The sequence below is a fragment of the Pteropus medius genome, unplaced genomic scaffold, assembly GCF_902729225.1.
Source record: "Pteropus medius unplaced genomic scaffold, Ma_sr-lr_union100, whole genome shotgun sequence".
Lineage (NCBI taxonomy): Eukaryota > Metazoa > Chordata > Mammalia > Chiroptera > Pteropodidae > Pteropus > Pteropus medius.
The window spans coordinates 16,198,314-16,211,683 of record NW_024342467.1 but is presented as its reverse complement, the minus strand read 5'-3'; the positions used below and the strand labels follow the sequence as shown (position 1 = coordinate 16,211,683).

The window sequence follows — 13,370 nt, the reverse complement described above, 5'->3', positions numbered from 1 at the left end:
TTTAAGACATGTCATTGTTTTATGTGTCACAAGAAAGAAAAAAGAACCTGCTTATTAAGCCATGACATGGCACTGATGCTGAGATGCTTCCTGATTTGAGTTGTTGAAATATGAAAAAAAAAGTCTAAAAATAAAAAAAAAACATGTGATACTAAACTAGGTTTATTTTATAGGTATCTGAAAAATGTTAACAACCTCCCCCCAGCCGCCCCCCTCCTCCCCGCCAAAGCAAGGCTGCAGTAAGTTCTGAAAGTAGCTAGTAAACAATAATACTAACTGAAACAATAGGTTCCCTGTAACAGGTTCAAGTTATTTACCTAGAAGTTACAATTATACCAGGGGAAGTTAAATATATCATGTTTTCTGTAGATTGTAACTACAAAAACTATGACCAAGAATAACCTTTCTTTAAAGCATAAAGTTCCTGGAATTTCCAAAGGCACATGACGAGACCACAGAAATCTCATTCCCATTATGAATCTGAGTCTCATTTAAAGGCAGAGAGTCCAGAGTAGTACTGGGACACACTGTTCTCTCAGGATGAAGCTCACATACAGCTCGAGAATGATGAATTCTATGAGAAAAGTGGCATGAATGATAAAGAGGCCATTAATCAATCCACTTCTTATTTTAAATTAATCTGCAGTTACTTCGGTTGGTATATGATGGTTGATTTTACGTATCAACTTGACTGGGCTAGCTGACCAGACAGCTGGTAAAACATTATTTCTAGGTGTGTCTGTGAGGGTGTCTCTGGGAGAGATGAGCATTTGAATCCGCAGACTGAGTAAACAAGACGGCCCTCGGCAACGCAGGTGAGCAACCTGCGATCTACTGTGGGCATAAGCACAACAAAAAGGCAGAGTAAGGCTGCGTTTGTTCTCTGCTTGAGCTGAGACATCCATCCATCTTCTCCTGCCCTGGTACACCGGCACTCCTAGCTCTGAAGCCTAAGTTCAGACCAGGCCTTACCCCTGCCCCGCAACCGCCCATTCTCAAGCCTTTGAACTCAAGAATTGCATCACCAACTTTCTTAGTTCTCCAGCTTGCAGACAGCAGACTGTGGGACTTCCAGTCTCCATAACTGCATGAGCCGATTCTTATAACAAACCTCCTCACACATATCTCATTAGTTCTGTTTCTCGGGAGAACCCCTGCTAATACACTTGGAAATGACAAAGTATTCCGGGTAACATAAGAGTAGACGGAAACCGTGGGTCTGTACCAGTCCCCGCTCCCTTGGATTGACATTAGACTATCTTCCTGTCCAACTCCCACTCCCTCTCTTGCCATCCTCTGCTGGAGGTGGAATGTGGTGTCAGCCAAATTCTTGGCTTGGGAGGATTAAATGAGAAACTTCAATAAGCAGGAAGAAGTTTTAGCTCATGTGAACTACCGCTGCTAAGGATGGGGTAGGAGAATAAAAGTATTTAAATGCCAATTTCACATGCTTTGTATTATTCTGGATTACTTCACCATAGGAAATATAATGGACATTTATTTTTGGCACCCTGGCACCTGCCCCCGCCTCCCCCCACATTTCTAGTACTGAAAACCCCTATCTCCACACTCCAGCCATGTAGTGTGGGTGTGGCTGACCAGCTCCAGGATGGGAATGTGATTCAGGCTCAAATGGATCTTCACATCCTCTGCCCTCAATGATCCACTCCATGATGGCGAAGTGCCAACCAGAGATGATGCTGGGACTTTTGCTGGGATTGGGAAAAAATGGAAAAGAAATGGAGACTCTCTCTCTTTTTTTTGAGTGTTGGGGGGGGAGGGCGGTGGAGGGTGTCTTAAAGATGTTTGTGTGGAGCTGCTAGGAGTCACTTTGCCTTCAAATGGGACCTAAACATGATTTGCAAATAAAGGGAAGGGGGTGGGAGGACTTCAAGGATGAAGGAAAAGGAAGCAAATCTATGACAGTTTTTGAACACATCAATTAGACCATGTCATTCCCACAGATAAGAAACGCTCTGGACTTTCAGTTAAGTGAGCCAATAAATACCTCATTAAACGCAGAAAAAGCAAGCACTTGATGAAGTCTAACATCCTTTCATAATAAAAACTCTCAATAAACTAGGAACAGAAGGGGACTTCTTCAACCTGACTGAAGGCACAGCAAATATACTTAATGACAAAAGACTGGATGCTTTTCTCCAGGTATCAGGAACAAGATAAGGATGCTTGCTTTCACTTCTTTTTAACATTGTGTTTTACTCAGCAGCCTTGTGAAAAGTAGCTCATCCAGACACATCACTAAAACAAACAACAAACAACAACAAAAACACTGTACTCCATTAAAAAGACACTTAAATTTTTGAAAAATTTTTATTTCTAAATTGGCACACAGTAAAATTTCTTCTTTGGTTAACGGTTCTGAGTTTTGATAAGTGCATAGTCCTCTATGCAGAAAAACTCCACTATCTTCCCCTCAAAATTCCTCTGTGGTACTCCTTTGCAGTTAAGCCCTACTCCCACCCACACATACTTTATTTCTGGCCAATCACTATTGTGTTTTCATTTTAAGATGAAAATATTTTCTAATTTTCTTGGAGACTTCCTCTTTGACCCATGGGTTACTAAGAAGTGTACTGTTTAATTTCCTAACATTTGGGCATTTCTCACATCTTTCTGTCATTGTTTTCTAGTTTACTTTTATCGAAGACACAGAACATTCTTTTAAATTTGGCAGGTTTTCTACTGAAGTCTACAACATGGTCGATCTTACTGAATGTCCCACGTGCATTTGAAAAATGCAGTATTCTGCTGTTGTTGGGATTATTCTAAAATGTCAATGAGGTCAAGTTGGTCGACAGTGTTCAGATCTTTTAAATATTTGGATAATTTACCACCTATTTGTTCTACGGATTCCAGAAAAAATGTTGAAGTTTCCATGTATAACTGTGGATCTATTTCTCCTTTCGGTTCTATCAGTTTTTGCTTCATGTATTTTGACCTTCTGGTTTTAGACATACACACTTTAGGATTCCTGTCTTTTTTTACGAATTGGCCCTTTTATAATTATGCGATGTCTTCTTTACTCCTTGCAATTTTCTCTGTTCGAAAGTCTACTTTGTTTAATACCGATACGACCAATCCGGCTTTCTTCTGGATTTTTTTGCTATATCTCTTGGTATTTTTCCGTTAGTTGTTCTAAGGTTTATGAAATGCAATCTCTAGAAGGGGGAGAAGAGCTGAGGGCTGGGGAGAAACACATATTTAACTTTTCAGCCCGCTTAGAATTAATATTTTACCATTTCAAGTCCTTTTAGCCATAGTTACAATTTGTATTACATCTACGTAAAGTGAAAATCCCCACTGATGATGTTCTAATTTTTGCTTGTGGCAGTCATACACATTTTGAAGAACTTAAGAGAGACGAAAAGTCTATTACGTTGACCCAGACAGTTATCATTTCTGCGGCTCTTCCTTTAATCCTGAGGTTCTGAATTTACCCTGGTAGCATTTTCCTTCACCTTGAAGAACTGCCTTTAAGCCATGTCTTTACTAGAGTTTTCTTCTGTCTAAGGACGTTATTTAACCTTAACTTTTGAAGAGTATTTCACTGGATATAGAATTCTGTGCCGACGCTTCTTTCTCTCAGCACGTCAGCGATGCTCTGCACCGTCTTCCAGCCTCCATGTTTTCCGATAACGAATCCCAGACAGTGCAGTGTCGTTTCCCTATATGTATCTTCCTATCTCTTGCTGCTTTTGAGATTTTTTTTTTTCTTTTCCAGTTTTCAGCAGTTTCATTATATGTATGGGTATGTCTTTGAGTTTATACTGCTTGGAATTTGTTGAGCTACGTGATTCCGTAAATTTGTAATTTTCACCTAATTGGAGTTGTTTTTTTCAAGGCCTTTTCCTCCACCAATGTCTTTCTCCTTTCCCCTTTTCCGTTCTCCGATGCCAGAATGTTAGATCTTCTGCTATGGTCCCACAGGTCCCTGTAGCTTTACTCATTTTTCCCTCAGTGTTTTTTTCTCTCTGTCCTTCAGACCGGATAATTTCTATTGACTAATCTTTAAGTTCGCTGGTTCTTTCCTGTGTCATCTGTATTCTTTTGAGCCCATCTATTGAGTTATTTGAATTTCGAACATTGTACATTTTTTGTTCTAAAATGTCCATTTAGTTCTTTTTAATAGTTTACCTTTTTTCTTCCAGGAATCTCTACCTTTTCATCTGTTTCAAGAGTGTTCATCTTTATCATGTTGGCAGTTCAGGTTTAGTCTTCCCTCCCCAGTCTGCCCGTTACTCACTTTTCAGAGTGCTCGGACAGTTGTTTTTAGTATTTTGTTCAGCGTTTTCAGTTATACTCGGTGTGAGTGAGGCTACAGTGGGCTCACTCCACCCTGGCTCCACGACGACACCCTAAACTAGAACAAGCAGCAGGGTGTCCACTGAGTGAACTGTCAGTGAGGACACACCACTCTGTCTAGAACCCATCACGCTTTCTTCAGAATGTTTGCCAATCAGGTGTTAGGGGAAAACAGTTTGTAACCTTACTGTTTAATAGAAAAAGAAAAAAGAAAACATTAATACATTGTGAATTTTTAAAACTCCATAATGAAATGCTGCTGTGGAGAAAAGCAAAAAACATAGGAAGGGGCTATTTACATCCTTTTGTAGAAAAGTAAGCCAAAAGTAAAAAAAATAAAATAAAATAAGGGAAAGGTGCTTTTTCATCAACTGTAAGAGAAAAAACAGCGACCATAACTAGGCTGGTACAGAACGGAAGAAGCATAAGGAGTGACTAAGTCCCTAACTTCTTCCGGCTTCAGATTCTTTTCTACAGAATTACAGCATGAGCCTAATAGTGTCTAGTAGTTTCAGCTTTCAAAACCTGCAAATCTCTATCCTAATATAAAATAACAGGAAAGTCAATTCTTTCATGGAACCAATTTCAAGAGAAAGTAACTAATGTCAAGAAAATAAAGTGAGATTAAATCTCGTGATAGGATCGACAATCTCTCTTAAGAAATAAGTCACGACTTAATTTATTCACTATGAAGTACGGTTGCTGTGTTCATAATCAATATATACTATACGATGGTTGTAATATATTACGTTATGGACGTTAGATAGTATGTTACTATTTTCAAAAACCTACCACTTTTTATTTGAAACAAAGCATGGTTATTGACCCCTGGCCGCCACGGCCTCGGTGTTTTACACTGTCCAGCCCTGGTGCTGGACATGTGCCACCTCGCCAGAGCCCTCCCCATAACTCAGCTCTCTCAGGGGAGCTCCGATGGGAGGGACAGTGGATAACAAAGCCTTGGGTTTTTCTGCCAGGTCAGCCAGTAAGAATTTTGCTACAGCTGTAGAGCAGGGGAGAAGAAGAGACACCCCTAATAGTAACAGATAATAACCAAGCATTAGCTAAATTATAGGCTTGTAATTTACCATTAATTAATTCGCAAAGCATTTTTTGAGCACTTATAATTTGCTGGGCTTGGTGATGTACAGAAAAGAAGATCCCAGCCCTCAAACAGGGACAATCCACTGGGGAGTCAGGCACACACATGGTGAGGAGACTATAATTACAACATATTATATTGAATTCTCTTTAGAACCTACTGTTAGAGCCTGATGTAAATCACCTCTCCTGCGTGCTCTGGGCTTCCAAACTGGGTATTTATTTGTTACGTTCATTTGTTCTGGGCAATGCCTCTTCTATGTCCCGCCATCACCTAACCCAAGAGAGTAGAACCAGGAAACTTTGGTTCAAGTTCAGACTCATAAGCACCAGATGTGTCAACTTGAGCACATCACTTAATTCCGCTGGCCATACCAATTCTAAACGATCAAGTTTGGCTTGGTTTAGCAACCAAATCCCAGCCCAACACCACTCAGTACTTCCTCTTGCTCCCAGACAAGAACTCCCTTTTTTGAGTCCTGCTGGTTTTTTTCACTGAGGGTCACTTCTGCTCCCTCCCCTTCCCCCTTTTGTGAGGCCAATTCCACCCACCCTTTGGTCCCCCCTCCTCCATGAAGATTTACCTGACCAGTCTGAAAAAGGATTCTCTACATTTTTCTTGACAAAGGTATGCCTGTTTGCTTTGACCAGTTTTAGACCTTCCTCACATAATTACTTTCTTCTGTACTAATTTCCGGCTGTTTGCCCTGGCCTCAGAAGTTGAAGTGCTGGTCTCCATCCAAACAGTATGTATTGGCCAACAGAGGCAGAAAAGCAACAGGATGCCTGTGATGCCAAACTGGATAACCAAAGAATAACATTCCAGCCTGCCAGGGGTGCCCCAAATTTGCCTTTAAAATTCCAGTAAAGACACTGGACAGTGATAGGTGACACCTAACAGAACCTCAAGACCAGACATATGCAATGCAATCTCTAAGCCTTATCAAGACACAGCCTCAGAACAACTACATAAAAGCTTAAAGGTCAAAATCATGATTTTAGCTGGAAGAGCATTTTCATAGTTAAGTAGAATTTCCATTAGACTATGATCTCCTTGAGAACAAGGATTGCGTCTTACTCAAAACAGTATCCCCAACACCCACACAGGGTCTGGTAAGAAGCTGATACTCAGTGTTTCTTGAATGAATGAATGAATGAATGAATGGTGGGGAGCTATTAGTGTTAAAAGTAGATTGTTGAAACCATTCCTCTGGTATTTAATAATCAAGGCAGCACCATCCTTGTTTTGCAGTGTCTAGGAACGATTCTATCTGAAGGACATGGGGTTGATTCTTAAGCAAATAATATTTTGCTTCATCTGATGTGACAGGAATACTCAGAAAGGTCAGCTCTCTCTCTGCTTAACTCTATAGGTTTTATCCATTTCTTCATCTCTCCTGGTCCTGTTACGTCCTCCACAAGCCAACGTGAAATGGATCCAGAGAAAGAAATGCCCAAGCATCATGGTATTTTTTGGACTTACCCTCCCTGTTGTCTCATTCATCTGTCTTGTATTCAGTGACAGCTCCATTGCCTATTTTTCTGCCTGTCTCAAATCTATTCCTAATGGAATTTAACTGGCTTTTGCTCAATTCTAAACAAGATGAAAGTAATGGTAACAGGAAGTGGTAAGAATTCAACACTGACAGTTCAGTCCGAGAACAATGGTTCCCAGGCTTCTTCTGTCCACAGACCATTTCAACGACATAAGACTCCATGGCCCACTCCCAGCATCTCTGACCACATCACACAACAAAACCGACGGGAAGACGGGTGCAGCTTTTGACAGAGTGGCAATGAGGCTATGGTCTAATGCCTCTTATGTTCCTTAACAAAAATTAATTAATTTTTGCCGGAAACAAAAATACAGACCAGTGATACGCAAATTACATGATCTGTAATCATCATTCATCCAAAGAGGACTGTCATAGGACTGCAGAGTCAATGCTGAAATTCTAATGGTTTATTTGAATCTTTTCCTTTATACTTGACATCTATCCAATTTCCAAAGGTAGGATTTAAGAAATTCAAAATATATATACTCTCAGAAGCCACAAGGAGTCACAATTTGCATAAAGGCAATATAAACTGAACTTTTTTGGCATCGTTAATCAAAACAGCTATTCAATTAACCTACCCCTAAGTGCACTATGTACCAGGCAGGTTCACGTATATGTTATACACTTTATCTTTATAACAACTCTTGTATGGCTATTATTCTTGCTGTCATCTTAAAACTGAGGCTCAGGGTTATTAAGTAACTTGCTCAGGTTTCAGCACTAGTAAGTAGCAGAACTGAGGTCTGAACTCAGGGTTTTCTGACTTCAACCTTTTGCACGTAGGTATTCAAATATCCCGGCTCGTGGCACTATCACTAACACCAGGCATAAGTAAAGAGGTGGACACTCGACATCTAAGTGCAAAGAATAAGTTGTACCCTTACTTCACATCGTACATAAAAATTAATTCAAAATGTATCAAAGACCTAAATGTAAGAGCTAAAACTATAAAAACTTTTGGAAAAACCACAGGAGTAAATCCTCATGACCTTGGATTAGGCAATAGTCTCAAGATATGACACTAAAAGCACAAGCTAATAAAACAAAAAAACTGATAAATTAGACAACAAAATTAAAAACTTTTGTGATGCAAATGAGAGCATCAAGAAAGTGAAAGACAACCCACAGAATAAGAAAAAATATCTGCAAATCGTATATTTGATAAGGAACTCATATTCGGAATAAAGAACTCTTACAATTCTACAGTGAAAAAATAAACTCAATTAACCAATGAATAAAGACTGTGAATAGATACTTCTCCAAAAAAGATATACAGATGGCTAATAAGTACATAAAAAGATGATCAATATCCTCAGTCATTAGGGAAAAGGAAATCAAAACCACAATGAGATACCACTTGAACTCACCAGGATGGGTATAATTAAAAAGACAGACAATAACAAGTGTTGGCGAGGATGTGGAGAAACAGGAATCGACTTTCATTACTAGTAATAAAGAAAAATGGTGCAGCCACTTTAGAAAACAGTCTGGCAGTTCTCCAAACTGCTAAACAAATAGTTACCATACAACCCAGCAATTCCACTCCTAGGTTTATATTCAAGAGAAATGAAAACACATCCACGCAAAAATCTAACACAAGTGTTCACAGCACCATTATTCAACTATCCCTAAACTGATGAATGGGAAAACAAAATGTGGACTATCCATACAATGGAATATTATTTGCTAATAAAAAGGAATGGAGTAGTGATACATGCTAGAACAATAATGAATCCAAAAAACATTATGCTAGGTAAAAGAAGCCGATCACATCAGCCCACATAATATATGACTCCTTCTATACGAAATGTCTAGAAAAGGCAAACTGATGCACACAGAAGATTAATGGTTTCCAAGGGCAAGAGGGGTTGAGGTGGCAATGATTGCTGACAGGTACTGGGTTCTTTTGAGGATAAAGCAAATGTTTTAAAATTGTTATGGTGATGGCTGCACTCTGTAAATATACTAAAAACCACTGACTAGTACACTTTAGATGGGTGAAATTTATGATAGCTGAATTCTCTCAAAGAAGATGTTAAACAAATGAACAAGGCTGACCAGTGGCCATGTGACCATGAGAATCCTGCTTTTGATCAATCGCATTTCAGATACTCTCTTGACACTGTCTCCACAGCACAAACATACAAGAGTCACCTCCTTCCACCTGGGAACTGGAGGGTAAGCAAAATTAGCACACCTCCTCAGACAACCATCTTGTTAGCGTGATTTAAACTTTTGTCATTTTTGAAATGCAGTGCTGCAATGTGATTATGGCCTGACCTGCCCGAGGGGCCCGAGAAGCCTGCAGCCCTCCTCCTGCCTGCTGAGTGGGCAGGAAAGGGACCTAAAACTGCAAAGCAGACCGCTCACAGTAAGGCTGAGCAACTTTCCTTGCGACAAAACAAGTGCACAACACTGGGCAAAGTCGTCCTCACGTCTGAACTCCACCCCACTTTCCACCCCCAAATAGTCTGCTATTCTAGGTCAACATACTTTAAATATAGGTGCATTATGAATCAGCTAGAGTTATATAATGATCAAGCAGGAAGGACCTTTAAAAGTATTATGTAATGGAGCACTGACTGCGGAGCCACTTACTATCTGTGTGACCTTGGGCCAGCACCTTTCTGTGTCTCAACGTCGTCATCTGAAAGATGGTAATAATAAAGGCAACTGCTTCCTAAAATTGCTGTGAAGATTAAATGAGTTGATCCATGTAAAATGTTTAGAATAGTTCCTGGAACATTATAAGTGTTAAGTTTTTTACTATCCTTATAAATATGAACTTGTAAATCTTATCTTTTTATAGAGGAAGACACTTAAAGCTCAGAACGGTAAAGTGACTGCAGATGGTAGTAATAAAGCTGGTATCAGACTTTAGGTATCTGACTCAACTCGTGTTCTACGACAGAGCCTCAGCGTATAACTGTGCATATGTAACATCCCTCGATTAACTTTTAGGGCTTGAAAGATGCAAATAATAAACATACAGTGCCCAGCACTATGTCTCACACAATATAAGTGTGAAATATTTAATCCATTCCCTTTTCACTGAAGGTTTAATCTTCTAATATCTGAAGAGAGGGTTTGACAGTAAATCTCAGAATGTCCAATGTTCTGCTGCTCAAAAGGCAGGATGGCTCAGGATGTAAAAGGAAATATACATAAGCTCCCCCCACCCCCATTTTCCTCTGAAGGAGCACCTGAGTATGCCTAGCATATTAGGGAAAAGATACTTTTCTCTTTCTGCATTTTAGTGGTACACTCACACTGGCGATTTAGATGCTATCCTTGGGGCTTGATGTTTACAACTTTTAGTAATTGATATCTATTAGTTTAATTCAAGAGGCAAGAGCTGCTCACAAAATAACTACGTTATTTAGCAAAATACAATAAATGCGGCCAAGGTAAGCTTTGAAACAATTTTACCATTTCTCTCTCTCTGAGTTTGTCATTAACGTTCACACTAGGCTCTATGGGGAGACTAACTCGCATAGGGGATGGAAGAAACAAGAATGCATTTGTTTGTCCTGGGTTATTACTGTTCCTTTCCAAAGTAAATTTATCTTCTAATGAAAGAGAACATGCTGAACTATAATTCTAAGTATAGGCAGGAAAAGTACCCAGTGGTGTGACGGGCCTCTGTGAACACTGTGCCCACAGGGTCAAGGGAACAAGTGGTGTGGTGTGCGGATGGCTGCCTCTGGCAATGACCCCTCTTCTTCAGGGCTTCCACCCTGGCATTGCTTGCAGAATTCACTTTTCTTAGTTGGAGAAGAAGAAAGCAGACTCTTTTCCAACAGAACAGATGCTACAGGCATTACATGATAAAGATTCCAAAAGATCCTTCTAGAGGAATTTTGCTTTATTGAAAGATAACACAAAAACAGCTGGGGCGTGGGGGGCGAAGCAGCATTCCAAGGCCAGACAGTAGGTACTTTCCTAAGAGACTAAATTTTTTATACAGAACAAAGAAGAGGAAAAAAACAGAGACCAAAAAAAAAAAAAAAAAAAAAAAAAAGACGGGGAGATGGAAAAAGAAAGAGCATTGAGAATGAAAGAAAAAAAGTTACAAGCACATGTGATGGAAAAGGGTGAAAAACCAGAAACCAAATTTTACTCGAGGGCCTAAGATCCATACATCTCGGAGCCTGGAGATAGCTCAAAAGGAAAATTACCTGATCGAGCATCCTCTCTTTAGCTTGGAGTGTCAACCAGCCTCTGACATTCCCGGAGCCCAGACACGAGTTATCTGTATCTAACGTAATTGCCTGACATCAATGGAGGTCACTGGAGCAAAGCCCAGGTCTTCTAAAACAACTCTCCCTCATTCAGTCTCTACTAATGATTACAAGAAAAATAAACATAACTCGCTTCTAACCGAACTACGCACAAGGAAGAGATTCTGGGTACACCCAACAGGTGCATTCATGGCTGTTCCTTGTAACCTCACCAAATCACTATGCCACCTGAGCCTCCCAGACACATCTGTCCCTAAAACACCCCAGGGCATCGCCACACTAAAACCTTTAAAAAACTGTCCTTTTAGGAAACATAGAAAGATTTATTTCCCTCACTCTAGGAAACAGGGGAAATATTTCTGGTCTTGAATACATTGCCGTTAGAATTAAAAGTGCCTAGCTATTTCCCATAATAAAAAGTTTAATTCCAAAAAAGTGCCTACTAGTTTCCAGCATACAGAAGGCTTTTACTAAATACTGGTTGCACAAATAGGGGGGGAAAAAAAAAAAAAGCTTGTTCTGAATCATATTCCCAGCTGAAGAATAGTCATGACCTTCTCAAGAAAAGAAAGAAGTACTTCCACAAAATGGACAGGGGGCTGGGTACTATTTTAAGCCACTCTGCTCGGCAGGGCAAGAAAACAGTCCTTAATATTTGGATCGATTTAATGGAAATTTCTGAGTATGTACAACAAAAAGAGATGCTCAGTAAAAAAACCAAAAACCTTGTGCAAACCTTGGAGCTCTGAAACTGTTGAGATGGAACTCTGTCTGAAACCTTTGTCTGCACGCAGCTGACTGACGGTGACAAAAGGAAAAGTGTTTGCACTGGGGACTTTGTTTGGAAAAGGACTTTTCACTTTTGGAATTCCAGGTTACTGCGGACATTCCTTTGAACCCGTCGAACCCAACTGCTGGCCAGGCGAGACCAGATCCTTCGTCAGAATTCGAGAGGCTCCCAGAGGACCCTACAGTGGAAGCCAGCGCCTCCCTCCCGCTGACACGGAGGTCAGCGTGTCTTTCAAGTCTCCCCAAATCTCGGGATTTCGTAGCTTTCCTTGAAGTGAAAGAGGCTGCGACTGCTCTCACCCAGCCCCAACAGGGGAATGTGTCCGTACAGCATGGGGGACACAGTCATGTGAGAACGGCTTTGGGGAGATAATCCTGGTCTGCACATCTCTCTACGGTCCCCGGCGGGGCCGTGACTCCGACCCCCAGGAGGCGCGTCCCGACGCCGCCCGCCGGGCGCTCAGACAAAGGACCGGGGCGGGCGCGCCCCCCACTCACCGCTCAGATAGTTGGTCCACTTGTACAGCACCCCCTCCATGGCGCCCGCGGCCCCTCCGTGCGCGCCGCGCCGGGGCCGCTTTCCGTCGCTCGCCAGCCCTCTCACTGCCCCAGGCCCCCGGCGGCGAGGAGCACCGGCAGCAGGGACATCTCCCGGCGCTGCCGAGCCGCCCACTCGCGGCGTCCCGTCCCGCCGCGGGGACGCCCGGCGGGTCTCACATCGTCGGCCCGGAGGCGGGGTCACTGCGGCGGCCTCGGCACGAGAGGACGCGACCCGGCCGGTGCGCCTCGGCCAGGAGCCCGAGGCACTGGGTGGGCCCGACGGACGGCTGAAGCCTTCAAAGTGCCGCAGGCGAGGAGCGGGTCGCCGGCAGCGCCACCGCGCGCTGAGTCCGCGACCCGCCGGGCCCGGGGCCCGCTCGCGCATGCCCAGTGCTCCGCTCACGCGCATGTTCCCAAAATCCACTCCCGGGTTTGGCGGCGACGGCGGAGGCGGGGCTGGCCAAGCCACAGGGGCCCTCCGGGAAATCGAGTCCTGGGCGGCGAGCTTGGGAGTCAGCCTCGAGAGGGGAGGCGGGAAGCTTCTGAGACAAGTGTGGACACACTCCTGACTGTTAATGAGGCCGTGGTGGGGTCGAGTCCCACCTCCCGATGTTTGGGGGTCAACGTGGCCTCTTAGAGTGTCCCCTGGGTTCCGGTCCTCAGTCGATTTCAAGGGTGCCTAATTGATCCCACACACTCGAGGTACCCAACAATAGGGCATGCGGAGAGGATAGGAATTTCACGGTAGTGTACCGTGTGGCCAGTGTAAATGAGTGTTGTCTAAACACTAAGTCCTCGCTACTGAAATGCGCTGGCA

General features: G+C 42.4%; 1 protein-coding gene across 3 annotated transcripts in view; it reads right to left on the bottom strand.

The window, feature by feature from the left end:
• Positions 1 to 12,977, bottom strand: part of PLEKHA8 (pleckstrin homology domain containing A8) — a 63,011-nt gene extending 50,034 nt beyond the window's left edge. For all 3 annotated transcript variants that reach the window (XM_039862635.1, XM_039862634.1, XM_039862636.1), the window contains exon 1: positions 12,512 to 12,977. In XM_039862635.1, the coding sequence (XP_039718569.1) occupies positions 12,512 to 12,962 (451 nt within the window). In that variant the 5' untranslated portion in view covers positions 12,963 to 12,977. The remainder of the gene's footprint in view (positions 1 to 12,511) is intronic.
• Between the last annotated feature and the right edge of the window lie 393 nt (positions 12,978 to 13,370).